At 42.0% G+C, this 26,982-nt stretch overlaps 1 protein-coding gene across 3 annotated transcripts in view; it reads left to right on the forward strand.

Annotated features, from left to right (window-relative positions):
• Positions 1-26,195, forward strand: part of LOC139757314 (gametogenetin-binding protein 2) — a 158,829-nt gene extending 132,634 nt beyond the window's left edge. For all 3 annotated transcript variants that reach the window (XM_071677713.1, XM_071677715.1, XM_071677714.1), the window contains one exon: positions 24,372-26,195. In XM_071677713.1, coding sequence (XP_071533814.1) covers positions 24,372-24,626 — 255 coding nt within the window. In that variant the 3' untranslated portion in view covers positions 24,627-26,195. The remainder of the gene's footprint in view (positions 1-24,371) is intronic.
• The last annotated feature ends 787 nt before the right edge of the window (positions 26,196-26,982 follow it).

Raw genomic sequence — 26,982 nt, forward strand, 5'->3', positions numbered from 1 at the left:
CCCGCGTTTGCGAGGTAGTGCAAGGAAACACACGAAAGAAATGGCCCAACCTACCCCCATACACAATGTATATACATACACGTCCACACACGCAAATATACATACCTATACATCTCAATGTACACATATATATACACACACAGACACATACATATATACCCATGCGCACAATTCACACTGTCTGCCTTTATTCATTCCCATCGCCACCTCGCCACACATGGAATACCATCCCCCTCTCCCCTCATGTGTGCGAGGTAGCACGAGGAAAAGACAACAAAGGCCCCATTCGTTCACACTCAGTCTCTAGCTGTCATGCAATAGTGCCCGAAATCACAGCTCCCTTTCCACATCCAGGCCCCACACAACTTTCCATGGTTTACCCCAGACGCTTCACATGCCCTGATTCAATCCACTGACAGCACGTCAACTCCGGTATACCACATCGATCCAATTTACTCTATTCCTTGCCCTCCTTTCACCTTCCTGCATGTTCAGGCCCCGATCACACAAAATCTTTTTCACTCCATCTTTCCACCTCCAATTTGGTCTCCCACTTCTCCTCGTTCCCTCCACCTCCGACACATATATCCTCTTGGTCAATCTTTCCTCACTCATTCTCTCCATGTGCCCAAACCATTTCAAAACACCCTCTTCTGCTCTCTCAACCACGCTCTTTTTATTTCCACACATCTCTCTTACCCTTACGTTACTTACTTGATCAAACCACCTCACACCACACATTGTCCTCAAACATCTCATTTCCAGCACATCTATCCTCCTGTGCACAACTCTATCCATAGCCAATGCCTTGCAACCATACAACATTGTTGGAACCACTATTCCTTCAAACATACCCATTTTTGCTTTCCGAGATAATGTTCTCGACTTCCACACATTCTTCAAGGCTCCCAGAATTTTTGCCCCCTCCCCCACCCTATGATCCACTTCCGCTTCCATGGTTCCATCCGCTGCCAGATCCACTCCCAGATATCTAAAACACTTCACTTCCTCCAGTTTTTCTCCATTCAAACTCACCTCCCAATTGACTTGACCCTCAACCCTACTGTACCTAATAACCTTGCTCTTCTTCACATTTACTCTTAACTTTCTTCTTCCACACACTTTACCAAACTCAGTCACCAGCTTCTGCAGTTTCACACATGAATCAGCCACCAGCGCTGTGTCATCAGCGAACAACAACTGACTCACTTCCCAAGCTCACTCATCCCCAACAGACTTCATACTTGCCCCTCTTTCCAAAACTCACCATATATATGTTCATTTATATATTTTGCACTCACTCCTATCCCCTTTGCCTTTGTACAATGGCACTATGCATGCATTCCGCCAATCCTCAGGCACCTTACCATGAGTCATACATACATTAAATAACCTTACCAACCAGTCAACAATACAGTCACCCCCTTTTTTAATAAATTCCACTGCAATACCATCCAAACCTGCTGCCTTGCTGGCTTTCATCTTCCACAAAGCTTTTACTACCTCTTCTCTGTTTACCAAATCATTTTCCCTAACCCTCTCACTTTGCACACCACCTCGACCAAAACACCCTATATCTGCCACTCTATCATCAAACACATTCAACATACCTTCAAAATACTCACTCCATCTCCTTCTCACATCACCACTACTTATCACCTCCCCATTTGCACCCTTCACTGAAGTTCCCATTTGCTCCCTTGTCTTACGCACTTTATTTACCTCCTTCCAGAACATCTTTTTATTCTCCCTAAAATTTAATGATACTCTCTCACCCCAACTCTCATTACAGAGGTATAAGTTTGTTGAGTATTCCTGGTAAATTATATGGGAGGGTATTGATTAAGAGGGTGAAGGCATGTACAGAGCATCAGATTGGGGAAGAGCAGTGTGGTTTCAGAAGTGGTAGAGGATGTGTGGATCAGGTGTTTGCTTTGAAGAATGTATGTCAGAAATACTTAGAAAAGCAAATGGATTTGGAAATGGAAGTGAGTCACTTGTTGTTCGCTGATGACACAGCGCTGGTGGCTGATTCATGTGTGAAACTGCAGAAGCTGGTGACTGAGTTTGGTAAAGTGTGTGGAAGAAGAAAGTTAAGAGTAAATTTGAATAAGAGCAAGGTTATTAGGTACAGTAGGGTTGAGGGTCAAGTCAATTGGGAGGTGAGTTTGAATGGAGAAAAACTGGAGGAAGTGAAGTGTTTTAGATATCTGGGAGTGGATCTGGCAGCGGATGGAACCATGGAAGCGGAAGTGGATCATAGGGTGGGGGAGGGGGCGAAAATTCTGGGGGCCTTGAAGAATGTGTGGAAGTCGAGAACATTATCTGAGAAAGCAAAAATGGGTATGTTTGAAGGAATAGTGGTTCCAACAATGTTGTATGGTTGCGAGGCGTGGGCTATGGATAGAGTTGTGCGCAGGAGGATGGATGTGCTGGAAATGAGATGTTTGAGGACAATGTGTGGTGTGAGGTGGTTTGATCGAGTGAGTAACGTAAGGGTAAGAGAGATGTGTGGAAATAAAAAGAGCGTGGTTGAGAGAGCAGAAGAGGGTGTTTTGAAGTGGTTTGGGCACATGGAGAGGATGAGTGAGGAAAGATTGACCAAGAGGATATATGTGTCGGAGGTGGAGGGAACAAGGAGAAGAGGGAGACCAAATTGGAGGTGGAAAGATGGAGTGAAAAAGATTTTGTGTGATCGGGGCCTGAACATGCAGGAGGGTGAAAGGAGGGCAAGGAATAGAGTGAATTGGAGCGATGTGGTATACCGGGGCTGACGTGCTGTCAGTGGATTGAATCAAGGCATGTGAAGCGTCTGGGGTAAACCATAGAAAGCTGTGTAGGTATGTATATTTGTGTGTGTGGACGTATGTATATACATGTGTATGGGGGGGGGGGGTTGGGCCATTTCTTTCGTCTGTTTCCTTGCGCTACCTCGCAAACGCGGGAGACAGCGACAAAGTATAAAAAAAAAAAAAGAAAAAAAAAAATATATGGTGAGAGTAAGTGAGCTTGGGAAGGAGACTTGTGTGAGGAAGTACAAGGAGAGACTGAGTACAGAATGGGAAAAGGTGAGAACAAAGGAGGTAAGGGGAGTGGGGAAGTAATGGGATGTATTTAGGGAAGCCGTGATGGCTTGTGTAAACGATGCTTGTGGCATGAGAAGCGTGATAGGTAGGCAGATTAGAAAGGATAGTGAGTGGTGTGATGAAGAAGTAAGATTATTAGTGAAAGAGAAGAGAGAGGCATTTGGAGGATTTTTGTAGGGAAAAAATGCAAATGAGTGGGAGATGTATAAAATAAAGAATCAGGAGATCAAGAGAAAGGTGCAAGAGGTGAAAAAAAGGGAAATGAGAGATGATGTGAGAGAGTATCATTAAATTTTAGGGAGAATAAAAAGATGTTTTGGAAGGAGGTAGATAAAGTGCGTAAGACAAGGGAGCAAATGGGAACTTCAGTGAAAGGGGCTAATGGGGAGGTGATAACAAGTAGTGGTGATGTGAGAAGGAGATGGAGTGAGTATTTTGAAGGTTTGTTGAATGTGTTTGATGATAGAGTAGCAGATATAGGGTGTTTTCGTCGAGGTGGTATGCAAAGTGAGAGGGTTAGGGAAAATGATTTGGTAAACAGAGAAGAATTAGTAAAAGCTTTGCGGAAGATGAAAGCGGGCAAGGCAGCGGGTTTGGATGGTATTGCAGTGGAATTTATTAAAAAAGGGGGTGAGTTTATTGTTGACTGGTTGGTAAGGTTATTTAATGTATGTTTGTCTCATGTTCAGATGCCTGAGGATTGGCAGAATGCTTGCATAGTGCCATTATACAAAGGCAAAGGGGATAAGAGTGAGTGCTCAAATTACAGAGGTATAAGTTTGTTGAGTATTCCTGGTAAATTATATGGGAGGGTATTGATTGAGATGGTGAAGGCATGTACAGAGCATCAGATTGGGGAAGAGGAGTGTGGTTTCAGAAGTGGTAGAGGATGTGTGGATCAGGTGTTTGCTTTGAAGAATGTATGTGAGAAATACTTAGAAAAGCAAATGGATTTGTATGTAGCATTTATGGATCTGGAGAATGCATATGATAGACTTGATAGAGATGCTCTGTGGAAGGTATTAAGAATATATGGTGTGGGAGGTAAGTTGTTAGAAGTAGTGAAAAGTTTTTATTGAGGATGTAAGGCATGCGTACATGTAGGAAGAGAGGAAAGTGATTGGTTCTCAGTGAATGTAGGTTTGAGGCAGGGGTGTGTGATATCTCCATGGCTGTTTAATTTGTTTATGGATGGGGTTGTTAGGGAGGTGAATGCAAGAGATATGGAAACGGGGGCAAGTATGCAGTCTGTTGTGGATGAGAGAGCTTGAGAAGCGAGTCAGTTGTTGTTCGCTGATGATACAGCGCTGGTGGCCGATTCATCTGAGAAACTGCAGAAGCTGGTGACTGAGTTTGGTAAAGTGTGTGAAAGAAGAAAGCTGAGAGTAAATGTGAAGAAGAGCAAGATTATTAGGTACAGTAATGTTGAGGGACAAGTCAATTGGTTGTTAAGTTTGAATGGAAAAAACTAGAGGAATTGAAGTGTTTTAGATATCTGAGAGTGGATTTGGCAGTGGATTGAACCATGGAAGCAGAAGTGAATCATAGGGTGGGGGAGGGGGCGAAAGTTCTGGCAGCGTTGAAGAATATGTGGAAGTCGAGAACATTATCTCGGAAAGCAAAAATGGGTATGTTTGAAGGAATAGTGGTTCCAACAATGTTATATGGCTGCGAGGCATTGGCTAAGGATAGATTTGTGCGGAGGAGGGTGGATGTGCTTGAAATGAGATGTTTCAGGACAATATATGGTGTGAGGTAGTTTGTTTCAATAAGTAATAATAGGGTAAGAGAGATGTGTGGTAATTAAAAGAGTGTGGTTGAGAGAGCAGAAGAGGGTGTTTTGAAATGGTTTGGGTCACATGGAGAGAATGAGTGAGCAAAGATTGACCAAGAGGATATATGTGTCAGAGGTGGAGGGAACGAGAAGAAGTGGGAGACGAAATTGGAGGTGGAAAGATGGTGTGAAAAAGATATTGAGTGATCGGGAAATTTTTTTTTTTTCTTTTGTGCTTTGTCGCTGTCTCCCGCGTTTGCGAGGTAGCGCAAGGAAACAGACGAAAGAAATGGCCCAACCCACCCTTATACACATGTGTATGCATACGTCCACACACGCAAATATACATATCTACACAGCGTTCCATGGTTTACGCCAGACGCTTCACATGTCTTGATTCAATCCACTGACAGCACGTCAACTCCGGTATACCACATCGATCCAATTCACTCTATTCCTTGACCTCCTTTCACCCTCCTGTATGTTCAGGCCCCGATCACACAAAATCTTTTTCACTCCATCTTTCCACCTCCAATTTGGTCTCCCACTTCTCCTTGTTCCCTTCACCTCCGACACATATATCCTCTTGGTCAATCTTTCCTCACTCATTCTCTCCATGTGCCCAAACCATTTCAAAACACCCTCTTCTGCTCTCTCAACCACGCTCTTTTTATTTCCACACATCTCTCTTACCCTTACGTTACTTACTCGATCAAACCACCTCACACCACACATTGTCCTCAAACATCTCATTTCCAGCACATCCATCCTCCTGCGCACAACTCTATCCATAGCCCACGCCTCGCAACCATACAACATTGTTGGAACCACTATTCCTTCAAACATACCCATTTTTGCTTTCCGAGATAATGTTCTCGACTTCGACACATTCTTCAAGGCTCCCAGGATTTTTGCCCCCTCCCCCACCCTATGAACCACTTCCGCTTCCATGGTTCCATCCGCTGCCAGATCCACTCCCAGATATCTAAAACACTTTACTTCCTCCAGTTTTTCTCCATTCAAACTTACCTCCCAATTGACTTGACCCTCAACCCTACTGTACCTAATAACCTTGCTCTTATTCACATTTACTCTTAACTTTCTTCTTTCACACACTTTACCAAACTCATGCACCAGCTTCTGCAGTTTCTCACATGAATTAGCCACCAGCGCTGTATCATCAGCGAACAACAACTGACTCACTTCCCAAGCTCTCTCATCCCCAACAGACTTCCTACTTGCCCCTCTTTCCAAAACTTGCATTCACCTCCCTAACAACCCCATCCATGAACAAATTAAACAACCATGGAGACATCACACACCCCTGCCGCAAACCTACATTCACTGAGAACCAATCACATTCCTCTCTTCCTACACGTATACATGCCTTACATCCTCGATAAAAACTTTTCACTGCTTCAAACAACTTTCCTCCCACACCATATATTCTTAATACCTTCCACAGAGCATCTCTATCAACTCTATCATATGCCTTCTCCAGATCCATAAATGCTACATACAAATCCATTTGCTTTTCTAAGTATTTCTCACATACATTCTTCAAAGCAAACACCTGTATGAAGAATGTATGTGAGAAATACTTAGAAAAGCAAATGGATTTGTATGTAGCATTTATGGATCTGGAGAAGGCATATGATAGAGTTGATAGAGATGCTCTGTGGAAGGTATTAAGAATATATGGTGTGGGAGGAAAGTTGTTTGAAGCAGTGAAAAGTTTTTATCGAGGATGTAAGGCATGTATACGTGTAGGAAGAGAGGAATGTGATTGGTTCTCAGTGAATGTAGGTTTGCGGCAGGGGTGTGTGATGTCTCCATGGTTGTTTAATTTGTTCATGGATGGGGTTGTTAGGGAGGTGAATGCAAGTTTTGGAAAGAGGGGCAAGTAGGAAGTCTGTTGGGGATGAGAGAGCTTGGGAAGTGAGTCAGTTGTTGTTCGCTGATGATACAGCGCTGGTGGCTAATTCATGTGAGAAACTGCAGAAGCTGGTGCATGAGTTTGGTAAAGTGTGTGAAAGAAGAAAGTTAAGAGTAAATGTGAATAAGAGCAAGGTTATTAGGTACAGTAGGGTTGAGGGTCAAGTCAATTGGGAGGTGAGTTTGAAGGGAGAAAAACTGGAGGAAGTGAAGTGTTTTAGATATCTGGGAGTGGATCTGGCAGCGGATGGAACCATGGAAGCGGAAGTGGATCATAGGGTGGGGGAGGGGGCGAAAATTCTGGGGGCCTTGAAGAATGTGTGGAAGTCGAGAACATTATCTCGGAAAGCAAAAATGGGTATGTTTGAAGGAATAGTGGTTCCAACAATGTTTTATGGTTGCGAGGCGTGGGCTATGGATAGAGTTGTGCACAGGAGGATGGATGTGCTGGAAATGAGATGTTTGAGGACAATGTGTGGTGTGAGGTGGTTTGATCGAGTGAGTAACGTAAGGGTAAGAGAGATGTGTGGAAATAAAAAGAGCGTGGTTGAGAGAGCAGAAGATGGTGTTTTGAAGTGGTTTGGGCACATGGAGAGAATGAGTGAGGAAAGATTGACCAAGAGGATATATGTGTCGGAGGTGGAGGGAACGAGGAGAAGAGGGAGACCAAATTGGAGGTGGAAAGATGGAGTGAAAAAGATTTTGTGTGATCGGGGCCTGAACATGCAGGAGGGTGAAAGGAGGGCAAGGAATAGAGTGAATTGGAGCGATGTGGTATACCGGGGTTGACGTGCTGTCAGTGGATTGAATCAAGGCATGTGAAGCGTCTGGGGTAAACCATGGAAAGCTGTGTAGGTATGTATATTTGCGTGTGTGGACGTATGTATATACATGTGTATGGGGGGGGGTTGGGCCATTTCTTTCGTTTGTTTCCTTGCGCTACCTCGCAAACGCGGGAGACAGCGACAAAGTATAATAAAAAAATAATAAAATAATTCTTCAAAGCAAACACCTGATCCACACATCCTCTACCACTTCTGAAACCACACTACTCTTCCCCAATCTGATGCTCTGTACATGCCTTCACCCTCTCAATCAATACCCTCCCATATAATTTCCCAGGAATACTCATCAAAGTTATACCTCTGTAATTTGAGCACTCACTCTTATCCCCTTTGCCTTTGTACAAAGGCACTATGCACGCATTCCGCCAATCCTCAGGCACCTCACCATGAGTCATACATACATTAAATAACCTTACCAACCAGTCAATAATACAGTCACCCCCTTTTTTAATAAATTCCACTGCAATACCATCCAAACCTGCTGCCTTGCCGGCTTTCATCTTCCGCAAAGCATTTACTACCTCTTCTCTGTTTACCAAATCATTTTCCCTAACCCTCTCACTTTGCACACCACCTCGACCAAAACACCCTATATCTGCCACTCTATCATCAAACACATTCAACAAACCTTCAAAATACTCACTCCATCTCCTTCTCACATCACCACTACTTGTTATCACCTCCCCATTTGCGCCCTTCACTGAAGTTCCCATTTGCTCCCTTGTCTTACGCACTTTATTTACCTCCTTCCAAAACATCTTTTTATTCTCCCTAAAATTTAATGATACTCTCTCACCCCAACTCTCATTTGCCCTCTTTTTCACCTCTTGCACCTTTCTCTTGACCTCCTGTCTCTTTCTTTTATACATCTCCCACTCAATTGCATTTTTTCCCTGCAAAAATCGTCCAAATGCCTCTCTCTTCTCTTTCACTTATAATCTTAGTGAAAAGTGGTGTGCAAAGTGAGAGGGTTAGGGAAAATGATTTGGTAAACAGAGGAGAGGTAGTAAAAGCTTTGCGGAAGATGAAAGCCGGCAAGGCAGCAGGTTTGGATGGTATTGCAGTGTATTTATTAAAGAAGGGGGTGACTGTATTATTGACTGGTTGGTAAGGTTATTTAATGTATGTATGACTCATGGTGAGGTGCCTGAGGATTGGCGGAATGCATGCATAGTGCCATTGTACAAAGGCAAATGGGATAAGAGTGAATGCTCAAATTACAGAGGTATAAGTTTGTTGAGTATTCCTGGTAAATTATATGGGAGGGTATTGATTGAGAGGGTGAAGACATGTACGGAGCATCAGATTGGGGAAGAGCAGTGTGGTTTCAGAAGTGGTAGAGGATGTGTGGATCAGGTTTTGCTTTGAAGAATGTATGTGAGAAATACTTAGAAAAGCAAATGGATTTGTATGTAGCATTTATGGATCTGGAGAAGGCATATGATAGAGTTGATAGAGATGCTCTGTGAAAGGTATTAAGAATATATGGTGTGGGAGGCAAGTTGTTAGAAGCAGTGAAAAGTTTTTATCGAGGATGTATGGCATGTGTACGTGTAGGAAGAGAGGAAAGTGATTGGTTCTCAGTGAATGTAGGTTTGCGGCAGGGGTGTTTGATGTCTCCATGGTTGTTTAATTTGTTTATGGATGGGGTTGTTAGGGAGGTAAATGCAAGAGTTTTGGAAAGAGGGGCAAGTATTAAGTCTGTTGGGGATGAGAGAGCTTGGGAAATGAGTCAGTTCTTGTTCGCTTATGATACAGCGCTGGTGGCTGATTCATGTGAGAAACTGCAGAAGCTGGTGACTGAGTTTGGTAAAGTGTGTGAAAGAAGAAAGTTAAGAGTAAATGTGAATAAGAGCAAGGTTATTAGGTACAGTAGGGTTGAGGGTTAAGTCAACTGGTAGGTAAGTTTGAATGGAGAAAAACTGGAGGAAGTGAAGTGTTTTAGATATCTGGGAGTGGATCTGGCAGCGGATGGAACCATGGAAGCGGAAGTGGATCATAGGGTGCTGGAGGGGGCGAAAATCCTGGGAGCCTTGAAGAATGTGTGGAAGTCGAGAACATTATCTCGGAAAGCAAAAATGGGTATGTTTGAAGGAATAGTGGTTCCAACAATGTTGTATGGCTGCGAGGCGTGGGCTATGGATAGAGTTGTGCGCAGGAGGATGGATGTGCTGGAAATGAGATGTTTGAGGACAATGTGTGGTGTGAGGTGTTTTGATCGAGTAAGTAACGTAAGGGTAAGAGAGATGTGTGGAAATAAAAAGAGCGTGGTTGAGAGAGCAGAAGAGGGTGTTTTGAAATGGTTTGGGCACATGGAGAGAATGAGTGAGGAAAGATTGACCAAGAGGATATATGTGTCGGAGGTGGAGGGAACGAGGAGAAGTGGGAGACCAAATTGGAGGTGGAAAGATGGATTGAAAAAGATTTTGTGTGATCGGGGCCTGAACATGCAGGAGGGTTAAAGGAGGGCAAGGAATAGAGTGAATTGGATCGATGTGGTATACCGGGGTTGACGTGCTGTCTGTGGATTGAATCAGGGCATGTGAAGTGTCTGGGGTAAACCATGGAAAGCTGTGTAGGTATATATATTTGCGTGTATGGACGTATGTATATACATGTGTATGGGGGTGGGTTGGGCCATTTCTTTCGTCTGTTTCCTTGCGCTACCTCGGAAACGCGGGAGACAGCGAGAAAGGAAAAAAAAAGAAAAAAAAATGTATATATATTTATTTATTTATCCCTGGGGATAGGGGAGAAAGAATACTTCCCACGTATTCCACTATGTCGTAGAAGGCAACTAAAGGGGACGGGAGCAGGGGGCTGGAAACCCTCCCCTCCTTGTATTTTAACTTTCTAAAAGGGAAACAGAAGAAGGAGTCATATGGGGAGTGCTCATCCTCCTTGAAGGTTCACATTGGGATGTCTATATGTGTTTGGATGTAACCAAGATGAGAGAAAAGGAGAGATAGGTAGTATGTTTGAGGAAAGAAACCTGGATGTTTTGGCTATGAGTGAAATGAAGCTCATGGATAAAGGGGAAGAGTGGTTTGGGAATGTCTTGGGAGTAAAGTCAGGGGTTAGTGAGAGGACAAGAGCAAGGGAAGGAGTACCACTACTCCTGAAACAAGAGAGGTGGGAGTATGTGATAGACTGTAAGAAAGTAAACTCTAGATTGATATAGGTAAAACTGGAAATGGATGGAAAGAGTTGGGTGTTTATTGGTGCATATGCACCTGGGCATCAGAAGAAAGATAATGAGAGGCAAGTGTTTTGGGAGCACCTGAGTGTGTGTGTTAGTAGTTTTGATGCACGAGATTGGGTTATAGTGATGGGTGATTTCAGTGCAAGGTGAGTAATGTGGCAGTTGGGCGAATGATTAGTGTACATTTTGTGTTCAGTTTTGTAAATGGAAATGGTGAAGAGCTTGTGGATTTATGAGCTGAAAAAGGACTGGTGATTGGGAATACCTAGTTTAAAAAGAGAGATATACATAAGTATACGTATGTAAGTAGAGAGATGGCCAAGGAGCATTGTTGGATTACGTGTTAATTGATAGGCGCACGAAAGAGAGACTTTTGGATGTTAATGTGCTGAGAGGTGCAACTGGAGGGATGTCTGATAATTGTCTTGTGGAGGCAAAGGTGAAGATTTGTAAAGGTTTTCAGAAAAGAAGAGAGAATGTTGGGGTGAAAAGAGTGGTGAGAGTAAGTGAGCTTGGGAAGGAGATTCGTGTGAGGAAGTACCAGGAGAGAATGAGCACAGAATGGAAAAACGTGGGAACAAAGGACATAAGGGGAGTCGTGGAGGAATGGGATGTACTTAGGGAAGCAGTGATAGCTTGCGCAAAAAATGCTTGTGGCATGATAAGTGTGGGAGGTGAGCAGATTAGAAAGGGAAGTGAGTGGTGGGATGAATAAGTAAGATTGTTAGTGAATGAGAAGAGAGAGGCATTTGGACGATATTTGCATGGAAATGATGCAAATGAATGGGAGATGTATAAAAGAAAGAGGCAGGAGGTCAAGAGAAAGGTGCAACAGGTGAAAAAGAGGGCAAATGAGAGTTGGGGTGAGAGAATATCAGTAAGTTTTAGGGAGAATAAAAAGATGTTTTGTAAGGAGGTAAATAAAGTGCGTAAGACAAGGGAACAAATGAGAACTTGAGTGAAGGAGGCTAATGGGGAGGTGATAACAAGTAGTGGTGATGTGAGAAGGAGATGGAGTGAGTATTTTGAAGGTTTGTTGAATGTGTTTGATGATAGAGTGTCAGACATAGAGTGTTTTGGTCAAGGTGGTGTGCAAAGTTAGAAGGTTAGGGAGAATGATTTGGTAAACAGAAAAGAGGTAGTAAAAGCTATGCGGAAGATGAAAGCCAGCAAGGCAGTGGGTTTGGATGGTGTTGTATTGGAATTTATTTTTGACTTGTTGGTAAGGTTATTTAATGTATGTATGACTCATGGTGAGTTGCTTGAGGTTTGGAGGAATGCTTGCATAGTGCCATTGCACAAGGGGAAAGGGAATAAAAGTGAGTGCTCAAATTACAGTGGTTTGTTGATTATCCCTGAGAAATTATATGGGAGGGTGTTGATTGAGATGGTGAAGGCATGTACAGAGCATCAGATTGGGGAAGAGAAGTGTAGTTTTAGAAGTGGTAGAGGATGTGTGGATCAGGTGTTTGCTTTGAAGAATGTTTGTGAGAAATACTTAGAAAAGGAAGTGGATGTGTATGTAGCATTGATGGATCTGGAGAAGGCGTATGGTAGAGTTGATAGAGATTAAGGTATTAAGAATATATGGTGTGGGAGGCAAGTTGTTAGAAGTAGTGAAAAGTTTTTATCGAGGATGTAAGGCATGTGTACGTGTAGGAAGAGAGGGAAGTTATTGGTTCTCAGTGAATGTTGGTTTGCGGCAGGGGTGTGTGATGTCTCCATGGTTGTTTAATTTGTTTATGGATGGGGTTGTTAGGGAGGTGAATGCATAGAGTTTTGGAAAGGGGGGCAAGTATGCAGTCTGTTGTGGATGAGAGAGCTTGGGAAGTGAGTCAGTTGGTCCCTGATGATACAGCGCTGGTGGCTGATTCGTGTGAGAAACTGCAGAAGCTGGTGACTGAGTTTGGTAAAGTGTGTGAAAGAAGAAAGCTGAGAGTAAATGTGAATATGAGCAAGGTTATTAGGTACAGTAGGGTTGAAGGACAAGTCAATTGGGAGGTAAGTTTGAATGGAGAAAAACTGGAGGAAGTGAAGTGTTTTAGATATCTGGGAGTGGATTTGGCAGCGGATGGAACCACGGAAGCGGAAGTGAATCATATGGTGGGGTAGGGGGTGAAATTTCTGGGAGCGTTGAGGAATGTGTGGAAGTTGAGAATATTATCTGGGAAAGCAAAAATGGGTATGTTTGAAGGAATAGTGGTTCCAACAATGTTATATGGTTGCGAGACGTGGGTTATAGATAGAGTTGTGCAGAGGATTTTGTATGTGTTTGAAATGAGATGTTTGAGGACAATATGTGGTGTGAGGTGTTTTGATCGAGTAAGTAATAATAGGGTAAGAGCGATGTGTGGTAATAAAAAGAGTGTGGTTGAGAGAGCAGAAGAGGGTGTTTTGAATTGGTTTGGTCACATGGAGAGAATGAGTGAGGAAGGATTGACCAAGAGGATATATGTGTCAGAGATGGGGGGAACGAGGAGAAGTGGGAGACCAAATTTGAGGTGGAAAGATGGAGTGAAAAAGATTTTGAATGATCAGGGAGTGAAAATGATTTTGAGTGAACGGGGACTGAACATGCAGGAGGGTGAAAGGCGTGCAAGGAATAGAGTGAAGTGGAACGATATGGTATACCGGAGTCAATGGGCTTTCAATGGTTTGAACCAGGGCTTGTGAAGCATCTGGGGTAAACCATGGAAAGTTCTGTGGGGCCTGGATGTGGAAAGGGAGCCATGGTTTCAGTGCATTATTACATGATAGCTAGAGACTGAGTGTGAATGAATGTTGCCTTTTTTGACTTTTCGTAGCGCTAACTCGTACACATGACAAGGGGGAAATTTTTTTTATTTCATGTGTGGCGGGATGGTGATGGGAATCAATAAAGTCAACCTGTATGAATTATGTACATGAGTATATATGTATATGTCTGTGTGTGTATATATATGTATACGTTGAGATGTATATGTATGTATATTTGCGTGTTTGGACGTGTGTGTTTATACATGTGTATGTGGTTGGGTTGGGCCATTCTTTTGTCTGTTTCCTTGTACTACCTCCCTAACATGGGAGACAGCGACAAAGCAAAATGATAATGATGAAAAAGAATTATTTAGTTTGCTTTGTTGCTGTCTTCCGCGTTAGTGGGGTAGCGCAAGGAAACAGAAGAAAGAATGGCCCAACTCACCCACATACACATATATATACATATACGTCCTCACACGCAAATATACATACCTATACATCTCAACCTATACATATATGTACACACACAAATGTATACATATATACACATGTACATAATTCATACTGTTTGCATTTATTCATTCCCATCGTCACCCCGCCACACATGAAATAACAACCCCTTCCCCGCATGTGCACGAGGTGGCGCTAGTAAAAGACAACTAAGGCCACATTTGTTCACACTCAGTCTCTAGCTGTCATGTATAATGCAGTGAAACCACAGCTCCCTTTCCACATCCAGGCCCCACAGAACTTTCCATGGTTTACCCCAGACACTTCACATTCCCTGGTTCAATCCATTGACAGCACCTCAACCCCGGTATACCACATCGTTCCAATTCACTTTGTTTCTTGCAGGCCTTTCACCCTCCTGCATGTTCAGGCCCCGATCACTCAAAATGTTTTTCACCCCATCTTTCCACCTCCAATTTGGTCTCACACTTCTCAGCGTTCCCTCCACCTCTGACACATATATCCTCTTGGTCAATCTTTTCTCACTCATTCTTTCCATGCGATCAAACCATTTCAAAACACCCTCATGTGCTCTCTAAACCACACTCTTTTTATTACCACACTTCTCTCTTACCCTATTATTACTTACTCGATCAAACCACCTCACACCACATATTGTCCTCAGACATCTCATTTCCAGCACATCCACCCTCCTCCTCACAGCTCTATCCATCGCCCACGTCTCGCAACCACATAACATTGTTGGAACCACTATTCCTTCAAACATACCCATTTTTGCTCCGAGATGATGGTCTCTACTTCCACACATTCTTCATTGCTCCCAGAACTTTCACTCCCTCCCCCACCCTATGATTCACTTCCACTTCCATGGTTCCATCCGCTGCCAAATCCACTCCCAGATATCTAAAACATTTTACTTCCTCCAGTTTTTCTCCATTCAAACTTACCTCCCAATTGACTTGTCCCTCAACCCTACTGTACCTATTCACCTTGCTCTTATTCACATTTACTCTTAACTTTCTTCTTTCACACACTTTACCAAACTCAGTCACCAGCTTCTGCAGTGTCTCACACGAATCAGCCACAAGGGCTGTATCATCAGCGACCAACAATTGACTCACTTCCCAAGCTCTCTCATCCACAACAGACTGCATACTTGCTCCTCTTTCCAAACCTCTTGCATTCACCTCTCTAACAACCCCATCCATAAAGAAATTAAATTACCATGGAGACTTCACACACCTCTTCCGCAAACCAACATTCACTGAGAACCAATCACTTTCCTCTCTTCCTACATGTACACATGCCTTACATCCTTGATAAAAAGTCTTCATTGCTTCTAACAACTTGCCTCCCACACCCTATATTCTTATACCTTCCTCATAGCATCTCTATGAACTCTGTCATATGCCTCTCCAGATCCATAAATGCTACATACAAATCCATTTGCTTTTCTAAGTATTTCTCACGTACATTCTTCAAAGCAAACACCTGATCCACACATTCTCTACCACTTCTGAAACCACACTGCTTTAACCCAATCTGATGCTCTGGACATGCCTTCACCCTCTCAATCAATACCCTCCCATATAATTTCCCCGGAATACTCAACAAACTTATACCTCTGTAATTTGAGCACTCACTTTTATCCCCTTTTCCTTTGTACAGTGGCACTATGCAAGCATTCCTTCAATCCTCAAGCATCTCATCATGAGTCATACATACATTAAATATCCTAACCAACCAGTCAATAATACAGTCACCCCCTTTTTTCATAAATTCCACTGCAGTTCCATCCAAACCCGCTGCCTTGCCGGCTTTCATCCTCCGCAAAGCTTTCACTACCTCTTCTCTGTTTACCAGATCATTTTCTCTAACCCTATCACTTTGCATACCACCTCGACCAAAACACACTATATCTGCCACTCTGTCATCAAACCCATTCAACAAACTTTCAAAATACTCACTCCATCTTCTCACATCACCACTATATGTTATCACCTCCCCATTAGCACCCTTCACTGAAGTTCCCATTTGTTCCTTTGTCTTATGCACTTTATTTACCTCCTTCCAAAACATCTTTTTATTCTCCTTAAAATTTAACGATACTCTCTCACCCCAACTCTCATTTGCCCTCTTTTTCACCTGTTGCACCTTTCTCTTGACCTCCTACCTGTTTCTTTTATACATCTCCCACTCAATTGCATTATTTCCCTGCAAAAATTGTCCAAATGCCTCTCTCTTCTCTTTCACTAATAATCTTACCTCCTTATCCCGCTACTTACTATCCTTTCTAATCTGCTCACCTCTCACGCTTCTCATGCCACAAGCATCTTTTGTGCAAGCCATTAATGCTTCCCTAAATACATCCCATTCCTCCCCCACTCCCCATAAGTCCTTTTTTCTCACCCTTTTCCATTCTGTATTCAGTCTCTCCTGGTACTTTCTCACACAAATCTCCTTCCCAAGCTCTCTTACTCTCACCACTCTCTTCAACCCAACATTCTCTCTTCTTTCCTGGAAACCTCTACAAATCTTCACCTTCGCTTTCACAAGATAACGATCAGATATCCCTCCAGTTGCACCTCTGAGCGCATTAACATCCAAAAGTTTCTGTTTAGAGTGCTTATTAATTAATACGTAATCAAATAACGCTTATATTTTTGTATATCTCTCTTTTTAAATCAGGTATTCCCAATCGCCAGTCCTTTTTCAGCACCTAAATCTACAAACTCTTCATCATTTCCATTTACAACACTGAACACCCCATGTACATCAATTATTCCCTCAACTGCCACATTACTCACCTTTCCACTCAAATCACCCATCACTATAACCTGGTCTCGTGCATCAAAACTACTAACACACTCACTCACCTGGTCCCAAAACACTTACCTCTCATGATCTTTCTTCTCATGCCCAGTTGCATATGCACCAATAATCACCCATCTCTCTCCATTCAATTTTAGTTTACTGATATCAATCTACAGCTTACTTTCTTACACTCTATCACGTACTCCCACCACTCCTGTTTCATGAGTAGTGCTACTCCTTCCCTTGCTTTAGTCCTTTCACTAACCTCTGACTTTACTCCCAAGACATTTCCAAACCACTCTTCCCCTTTACCCTTTAGCTTCGTTTCACTTAGAGCCAAAACATCCAGGTCCCTTTCCTCAAACATACTACCTATCTCTCCTTTTTTCTCATCTTGGTTACATCCACCCACATTTAGACACCCCGATCTGAGCCTTCGAGGAGGATGAGAACTCCCCGTGTGACTCCTTCTTCTGTTCTCCTTTTAGAAGGTTAAGATACAAGGAGGGGAGTGTTTCCAGCCTGCCACTCTCTTCTCCTTTAGTCGCCTTCTATGACCCGTGAGGAATGCGTTGGAAGTATTCTTTCTCCCCAATCCCCAGGGATATATGTATATTTATTTTATTTATTTTGCTTTGTCGCTGTCTCCCACGTTAGCGAGGTAGCGCAAGGAAACAGACAAAACAATGGCCCACCCCACCCACATATGCATGTATATACATACACGTCCACACATGCAAATATGCATACCTATACATCTCAACGTATACATATATATATACACACAGAGACATATACGTATATACACATGTACATAATTCATACTGTCTGCCTTTATTCATTCCCATCGCCATCCCACCACACATGAAGTAACAACCCCCTCCCCTTCATGTGTGCGAGGTAGTGCTAGGATGAAACAAAGGCCACATTCGTTCACACTCAGTCTCTAGCTGTCATGTAATAATGCACCTAAACCACAGCTCCCTCTCCAAATCCAGGCCCCATAGACCTTTCCATCGTTTACCCCACACGCTTCACATGCCCTGGTTTAATCCATTGACAGCACATCGATCCTGGTATACCACATTGTCCAATTCACTTTATTCTTTGCATGCCTTTCACCCTTCTCTATTTTCAGGCCCTGATCACTCAAAATCTTTTGCTCTCCATCTTTCCACCTCCAATTTGGTCTCCCACTTCTCGTTCATTCCACCTCTGACACACATGTCGTCTATGTCAATCTTTCCTCACTCATTCTCTCCATGTGACCAAACCATTTCAAAACACCCTCTTCTGCTCTCTCAACCACACTCTTTTTACCACACATCTTCTTTACCCTATTATTACTTACTCGATCAAACCACCTCACACCACATATTGTTCTCACACATCTCATTTCCAGCACATCCACCCTCCTACACACAACTCTATCAATAGTGCACGCCTTGCAACCATATAACATTGTAGGAACCACTATTCCTTCAAACATACCCATTTTTGCTTTCCTAGCTAATGTTCTCGACTTTCACACACTTTTCAGTGCTCCCAGAACTTTCGCCCCCTCCCCCACCCTATGATTCACTTCCGCTTCCATGGTTCCATATCCACTCTGAGATATGTAAAACACTTCACTTCCTCCAGTTTTTCTTCATTGAAACTTACCTCTCAATTGACTTGTCCCTGAACCGTACCGTACCTAATAACCTTGCTCCTATTCATATTTACTCTCAGCTTTCTTCTGTCACACACTATCAAACTCAATCACCTGCTTCTGCAGTTTCTCACATGAATCAGCCACCAGTGGTGTATCATCAGCGAACAACAACTGAATCGCTTCCCGAGCTCTTTCATCCACAACTGACTGCATACTTGCCCCTCTTTCCAAAACTCTTGCATTCACCTCCCTAACAACTCCATATGTAAACAAATTAAACAGCCATGGAGACATCACACACCCCTTCTGCAAACCTACATTCACTGAGAACCAATCACTTTCCTCTCTTCCTACACGTACACATGCCTTACATCCTCAATAACAACTTTTCACTGCTTTTGACAACTTGCCTCCCACACCATATAATCTTAATACCTTCCACTCTTTGCGAAGTGAGAGGGTCAGGGAGAACGATTTGGTAAACTGAGAAGAGGTGGTGAAAGCTTTGCGGAAGATGAAAGGTGGGAAGGCAGTGGGTTTCGATGGTATTGCAGTGGAATTTATTGAAAAAGGGGGTGACTGTATTATTGACTGGTTGGTAAGGTTGTTTAATGTATGTATGACTCATGGTGAGGTGCCTGAGGATTGGCGGAATGCTTGCATAGTGCCATTGTACAAAGGCAAAGGGGATAAGAGTGAGTGCTCAAATTACAGAGGTATAAGTTTGTTGAGTATTCCTGGTAATTTATATGGGAGGGTATTGATTGAGAGGGTGAAGGCATGTACAGAGCATCAGATTGGGGAAGAGCAGTGTGGTTTCAGAAGTGGTAGAGGATGTGTGGATCAGGTGTTTGCTTTGAAGAATGTATGTGAGAAATACTTAGAAAAGCAAATGGATTTGTATGTAGCATTTATGGATCTGGAGAAGGCATATGATAGAGTTGATAGAGATGCTCTGTGGAAGGTATTAAGAATATATGGTGTGGGAGGCAAGTTGTTAGAAGCAGTGAAAAGTTTTTATCGAGGATGTAAGGCATGTGTACGTGTAGGAAGAGAGGAAAGTGATTGGTTCTCAGTGAATGTAGGTTTGCGGCAGGGGTGTGTGATGTCTCCATGGTTGTTAAATTTGTTTATGGATGGGGTTGTTAGGGAGGTGAATGCAAGAGTTTTGGAAAGAGGGGCAAGTATGAAGTCTGTTGGGGATGAGAGAGCTTGGGAAGTGAGTCAGTTGTTGTTCGCTGATGATACAGCGCTGGTGGCTGATTCATGCGAGAAACTGCAGAAGCTGGTGACTGAGTTTGGTAAAGTGTGTGAAAGAAGAATGTTAAGAGTAAATGTGAATAAGAGCAAGGTTATTAGGTACAGTAGAGTTGAGGGTCAAGTCAATTGGGAGGTAAGTTTGAATGGAGAAAAACTGGAGGAAGTAAAGTGTTTTAGATATCTGGGAGTGGATCTGGCAGCGGATGGAACCATGGAAGCGGAAGTGGATCATAGGGTGAGGGAGGGGGCGAAAATCCTGGGAGCCTTGAAGAATGTGTGGAAGTCGAGAACATTATCTCGGAAAGCAAAAATGGGTATGTTTGAAGGAATAGTGGTTCCAACAATGTTGTATGGTTGCGAGGCGTGGGCTATGGATAGAGTTGTGCGCAGGAGGGTGGATGTGCTGGAAATGAGATGTTTGAGGACAATGTGTGGTGTGAGGTGGTTTGATCGAGTAAGTAACGTAAGGGTAAGAGAGATGTGTGGAAATAAAAAGAGCGTGGTTGAGAGAGCAGAAGAGGGTGTTTTGAAATGGTTTGGGCACATGAAGAGAATGAGTGAGGAAAGATTGACCAAGAGGATATATGTGTTGGAGGTGGAGGGAACGAGGAGAAGTGGGAGACCAAATTGGAGGTGGAAGGATGGAGTGAAAAAGATTTTGTGTGAACGGGGCCTGAACATGCAGGAGGGTTAAAGGAGGGCAAGGAATAGAGTGAATTGGAGCGATTTGGTATACCGGGGTTGACGTGCTGTCAGTGGATTGAATCAAGGCATGTGAAGCGTCTGGGGTAAGCCATGGAAAGCTGTGTAGGTATGTATATTTGCGTGTGTGGACGTATGTATATACATGTGTATGGGGGGGGTTGGGCCATTTCTTTCGTCTGTTTCCTTGCGCTACCTCGCAAACGCGGGAGACAGCGACAAAGTATAATAGATAAATAATAAATATATATATATATATGTATATATATATATATATATATATATATATATATATCTATATATATGTATATATGTACATATATGCGTTGAAATGTTATCCTGGGGATAGGGGAGATTGAATATTTCCCATGTATATCGTGCATGTTGTAGAAGTCAATAAGGGAGGGATCGGGGGAGCTGGAAATCCTACCCTCTCATTTTGAATTTTCCAAAAGAAGGAATAGAGAGGGTGGCCGGGAGATCATTTCCCTCATAGTCTCAGTACTTTGTAGTTAATGCTACCTCGCTGATGTGGGAAATGGTGAATTGTATGAAAAAAGAAATGTATAGGTACTTATATGTGCGTGTGTGGACTTGTATGTTTATACATGTGTATGTGGGTGGGTTGGGCCATTCTTTCATCTGTTTCCTTGCGTTACCTCGCTAATGCAGGAGACAGTGATAAAGTATAATAATTGATAAATATAGATAAAGATAAATAGTTTATGACAAAGAAGAGGTGACAAAGAGATGGGGTGAGTAATTGGAGGAACTGTTGAGTATGTTAGATAATAGGGAGACAGATATGGTTTGTAAAGGATGAAGTGGCATATACAGTGAGAAAGTCATGGTGATCAGTGTGGTGAAAAGAAGAGGTAGAAGATGAAATGTGATAAAGTGGCTGATTTGAATGTTATTGCAGTTGAGCTTCTCTTAAGTGGATTAGAATGCTATGATTGATCATTTAAGCTATGGCCAAACGGAAGGTCCATAAGGACTATGAGAGAAGTTTGGAAAAGTATGAGAGAGGAGAAATTTGAAAATGAACTTGGAAGACATGTAATGATGGGCAGCAAGGGGATTAGATTGGTTGGTCTGGATGTTAGTTTATTGAAGAGTACATGGAAAATGGGGGTTGCTTTAGGTATGTGGGAGTGGATGTTGCAGTAGATAGATTGAGGATGAAATGAGCCACATTGTATAATAGGGGGCTAAGGTCATGAGTTCATAAAAGTGCTTGTGTAAAGAGAGGTCATTGTCTTTAAGGGCAAAGATGGATATGCTAGAAGGTATAGTGGCTTTGACAATGGTGTGTGGATGTGAGTCATGATGTTGGAATGCGAAAGAAATAACTAAGAACCTCTTCATATACAGCCAGTCTCCACAGATTTTTCTAAAGTTTTCCCTGACAGCATCATTTTCCCTGGTTCAACCTCATTGACACAGGAAATGTGAATGTGTTATCATTACCTGCTTGAATAGAGGGTGAAGATTTGTAGAGGCTTTAGGAAAAGAGGAACTGACTGAGTGTTATGAGAGTGTTGGAAATATATGAGCCTGGAAAAGAGGCTTGCGTGAAGATATACCACGAGAAATAGAATGCTGAAAGGTAAAAGATGAGACTAAAAGCTAGGTGGGTGTGTGCGGAATGGGAATTATACATGGAAGTAATGTTGGCACTTGCAAGAAAAGTGTGTGTCATATGGTAGGTGGGAGGTCAGCAAGTGAGATAGTGTAGTGAATGGTAGGATGGCAACGTTGAGTCATTAGTGAGAGTAAAGAGAAGTGCACGGTTGATACTTACAGGGAAGGAGTGCAAGATGTTGGGTGATCTAGCAGTAACAGACTTCGGGAAGAAAAAGAAAATGTGTGGGAAGGAGATTAATAGGATGATATAGTGTCTGATGTTGGTGGAGCACAGAAGTGTGGGATGCGAGGTGTGCTGGTGCGGACTGGAAAGTACATTCCGGCATGTGAAAACCACCCTACTGTGAAACCCCATTTTATTGCCAACAATCTTTCAGAAGCTGTTGACTTAATCATTCAGGCTTATAAGAAAGGTTAATTGTTTATTGTGATTGCCTAATTGTGGAGCATGGGGAAGGAGTTGTACACTTTAAAGGCTCCATCTCTTAATGTAAACTCACTCTTCTGTTCTACAATTTTTTTAAAAAGCCATTATAGTTTCCTCATTTGTTCTGTTCATTTGCATCTTTAAGCATGGAAGTCCTATATCACTGAACTCTCCTTGCTAATTCTGAAGAACTTCTTACAATCAACTTTGTCAAATTAATTGTGGCAATTGAAAGTTGTTATTGTGGCTCACATCTTTCTTCTCTGTTACAATATAGTCTAAAATCATGGTTCCTATCCTCTCCCAGTAATTCATCTCTTGTATATGTGTCAGGTACAAACTTTCTTGCCCTCCATTAGACCTTCTCAATTTAATGTACTTGTTTCCTTATGTGTGGTGCCCTGGGGATAGGGGAGAAAGAATACTTCCCATGTATTCCCTGCGTGTCGTAGAAGGCGACTAAAAGGGGAGGGAGCGGGGGGCTGGAAATCCTCCCCTCTCGTTTTTTTTTGATTTTCCAAAAGAAGGAACAGAGAACGAGGCCAGGTGAGGATATTCCCTCAGAGGCCCAGTCCTCTGTTCTTAACGCTACCTTGCTAACGCGGGAAATGGCGAATAGTATGAAAGAAAGAAAAAGAAACAAGGTAACAAATGGGGACTAAACTAAAGGGTAAGTGGTAACAGGTAGTGATGAGATGAAAAGGAGATGGAGTAAGTACTTTGAAGGATTGTACAGTGTGTTTGATGAAAGGATGGGTGTTAGGGCCAGGATTTATGTTGCTTGAGAGAGTCATGGCAATAGATTTGATGAAAGGAGAGGAACTGGTGAAACCTGTGCATAAGGTGAAACCTGGCAAGGTTGCTGGAGCTGAATTCCTTAAGAAAGGGGTGACTGTTGTTGATTTGTGAGTTTGCATTTCCAGTGTATGTATGGATCATGTTGAGGTGCCTGAGGATTGTCAAAATGCATTCACTGTGTAAAGTTAGACAAAGGTGAGTGTTGGAATTGCATCCGTATAAGTTTGTAGAGTGTACCAGGGAAGTTGTATGAAAGAGTGGTGATTGAGAAGTTTGTGGCATGTAGAGAGCATCAGAGTAGGGAGAAAGAATGGGGTTTTAGTAGTGGAAGAGGATATATGTATTTTTTTCTTATATGAATGTGCATAAGAAATGCTTAGAGAAATGGAAGGATTTGTATGTGGCATTTATGGATCTGGAGTAAGTATATGGCGTGGTTGATAGATAGGCTTTGTTAAATGTGTTATAAATATATGGTGAGGGAGGAAAGCTGTTAGAAGCTGCCTGCAGTATATTGAATGCATCCTTGTCCATGCTCTTATACTTACATGTTTGTTTCTATCTCTTGTTTGTATCAGTTCCCATCTACTGATTTGCTACTTCTCTTTTGTTGTGGGAATGGGACAGATATTGTATTGACAGTAGTCAGAGCATTTGAACATTACATGAAAACAGTTACCCTCAGCTCAGATTTTGTTGGTTTACAAAAGAGTCACAATGATTGGAACTAATTTTTTATCCTAAACCTGTACATTTAACCTCTACCATTTCATTTTCTCCTGATAGTTTGCAACAGAAGCACTACTCTTTCTTTAACATCGCTCATCTATCACCACCACAGATACCATCACTACCTATACAGTTCTAACTCAGATTTGCACTATTGGCATAAGATATTGCTTTCATATTTGTCTTACAAAACAAGTGTATCACATGTCAACCTATATTACTGCCCCATTACCACTTTATTTGTTTGTTTTGTCCTGAAACAGTTAAAGATTTTTCCTTGTTTTTCAGGATTCTAGGTGTGAAGATGAAGAAATTCCTGAGGCGGAAGTGCGAGCATGGCGTGCCCGTTTGGGAATTGTGAAGCAAAAACGGGCTGAACTAAGGCAGACTCTTCGGCAGCGTTTTCAACAATTCTGTCATCGAGGTTGTGCTGTCGATTCAGGCACTTCAGGTACTGGACAGAGTCATCACTGTCATCACTACATAAACTCTCCTCATTGTGCTCTTCCTGTGCAACCACTCACTACCACCAAGCCTCGTTAATTCAGATATAACAAGCCCAAGAACAAGACACTTAATTGCTTCATGTGGTCAAAGTGGGTATTATCGTAAGTGATAGGAAAATACTGATGACCTCCATTCAAGCTTATAAAACTGGTCATTAGTTATGTATCTGAGGGTCAACATCTTTGGTCCTGATGTTTATAAGAATATTTATTCAGAGGAGGAATATTTAAAAGAATAAGAATCAGATTTTCAGTGTAAAGAGTCATAGTATTTGTACATTGTTGCTTCATCACCAGTTGCAGTCAGAAACAACAGTCAAAGATGCCATTGTACTGCAATAACTAATTTGATGTTAAGTTTAGCTGTCAGGATTTTATCGAGAAATGAAAAGTAGTCATTGTTTCTGATATAATACACAAGAAAACTAGTGGGAGACAGCACCTTTGATTTAGTTATTTTCAACAACGTATGTTCTACAGTAAACCTTTTTAAAGTAATCCCACTACCTAGAGCTTCTTTGTTTACAGCCTTCCTAGGACAGGGATTGCAGAGCTGCTGAAAGTGTTGCACGCATCAAGAGTATATTTTGATTATTCTTTTGTTTGACCATAAGATGAATTGTAGTACATTACTTTTTTCTTTTTCTTTTTTTTTCTGGTTCATTCATACTGTGAAACTCTCTCTATAGTTGGAAAATTAATATTCTTTATTTGTGAGGTAATTCTTCATTATAAATGATAATTTTGTAACATTCCTCCTCTTATATAGCATATGGATATAGAATATGTGAATATGTGCATGGAATTTTAGTGCATTTTGTGGGGTTAATTTTAAAGCTTTTTTATGATAATTTTGTCCGGGAATTGCCCAAGCAGATAATAAAGATTCATTTGTGATAAATCACAGGAAATAGAGTTGAAGGAAAAATAAGTTTTTGATTATTTTATTAGATAAGACCAACACAGCAAATACCTCTGTTTCTTTTCTATGATTACAAAGCAGTTCCATTTTCATTTGTTTTATGATGACTATCTTTAGTTCCCTATTGAAGGACCATCAAATTATACTTTGCAACCAAGTCCATATATGTATGGCTTTTGTATCTTATTTTTTTTATTTTCATGTCATCTTTCAGTTATTTTTAAGTCATACAAGGATAAAATTTGAGGTTTAGTATCCATGTTTATGTTCCCTCAGAATATGGCAGGAGATGAGTTCAGACTAAGTGCAACTTCAGCGGTAACATGGGAATAGATTTGTGATCATGAGCTTTAAAAATTAAAAAAAAAATGTGAAGCTCATTTTCTTTTATATCATGTTGAATTACAGTAACTTTGCCAGCTATGGTTATACATAGTTGACCACATATTTATCTGGTAAAGCACACAGGAGAGAGGCAAATGCCTCGTTGCCTTCTGTCCATCAGTGGCAGAACATAAGCAAGCGATGACCAAGATGCCCACACTTATAATTATCCCGCAGTTGGGTAACTAACACGTGGCTGTGTTGAATGACATCCTCTCATGAACGGCATGGGGGGTGTGGTGTTAGGTGTCGGGACAAAGAAATATGAATATCTATAATAAAGAAATGCTGTTGTATAAAGTTTTTGTTTACAGTTACCTACTCATTACTTTATGATCCACTTTGTAATTTAAGTTAAGTTATAGAACATAGCATCAGCAGATTGCTTGAACTCATGTAAGGCTTTTCTCATACATAGCAGATGGCATGTGCAGAAAGTTTTCGAAACTTCTTTGCAGATGAGCAACTTCATGCAAAGTGTCAGAGTTGCAACAACATTCTAAATACATGTTGAAAAATTCTACAGGTTGATTTGAGTATTTTGTGGCTGAATTAGGCATTGTTTTACATCAAGAAAAAAATATGGAAAAAGGATGAGGTTTACTTTAGAAAATACATGTAAGGGGCGATTTTTTTTTTTTTTTTTTTATACTTTGTCGCTGTCTCCCGCGTTTGCGAGGTAGCGCAAGGAAACAGACGAAAGAAATGGCCCAACTCCCCCCCATACACATGTATATACATACGTCCACACACGCAAATATACATACCTACACAGCTTTCCATGGTTTACCCCAGACGCTTCACATGCCTTGATTCAATCCACTGACAGCACGTCAACCCCGGTATACCACATCGCTCCAATTCACTCTATTCCTTGCCCTCCTTTCACCCTCCTGCATGTTCAGGCCCCGATCACACAAAATCTTTTTCACTCCATCTTTCCACCTCCAATTTGGTCTCCCTCTTCTCCTCGTTCCCTCCACCTCCGACACATATATCCTCTTGGTCAATCTTTCCTCACTCATTCTCTCCATGTGCCCAAACCACTTCAAAACACCCTCTTCTGCTCTCTCAACCACGCTCTTTT

The sequence above is a fragment of the Panulirus ornatus genome, chromosome 25 (genome assembly GCF_036320965.1).
Source record: "Panulirus ornatus isolate Po-2019 chromosome 25, ASM3632096v1, whole genome shotgun sequence".
Lineage (NCBI taxonomy): Eukaryota > Metazoa > Arthropoda > Malacostraca > Decapoda > Palinuridae > Panulirus > Panulirus ornatus.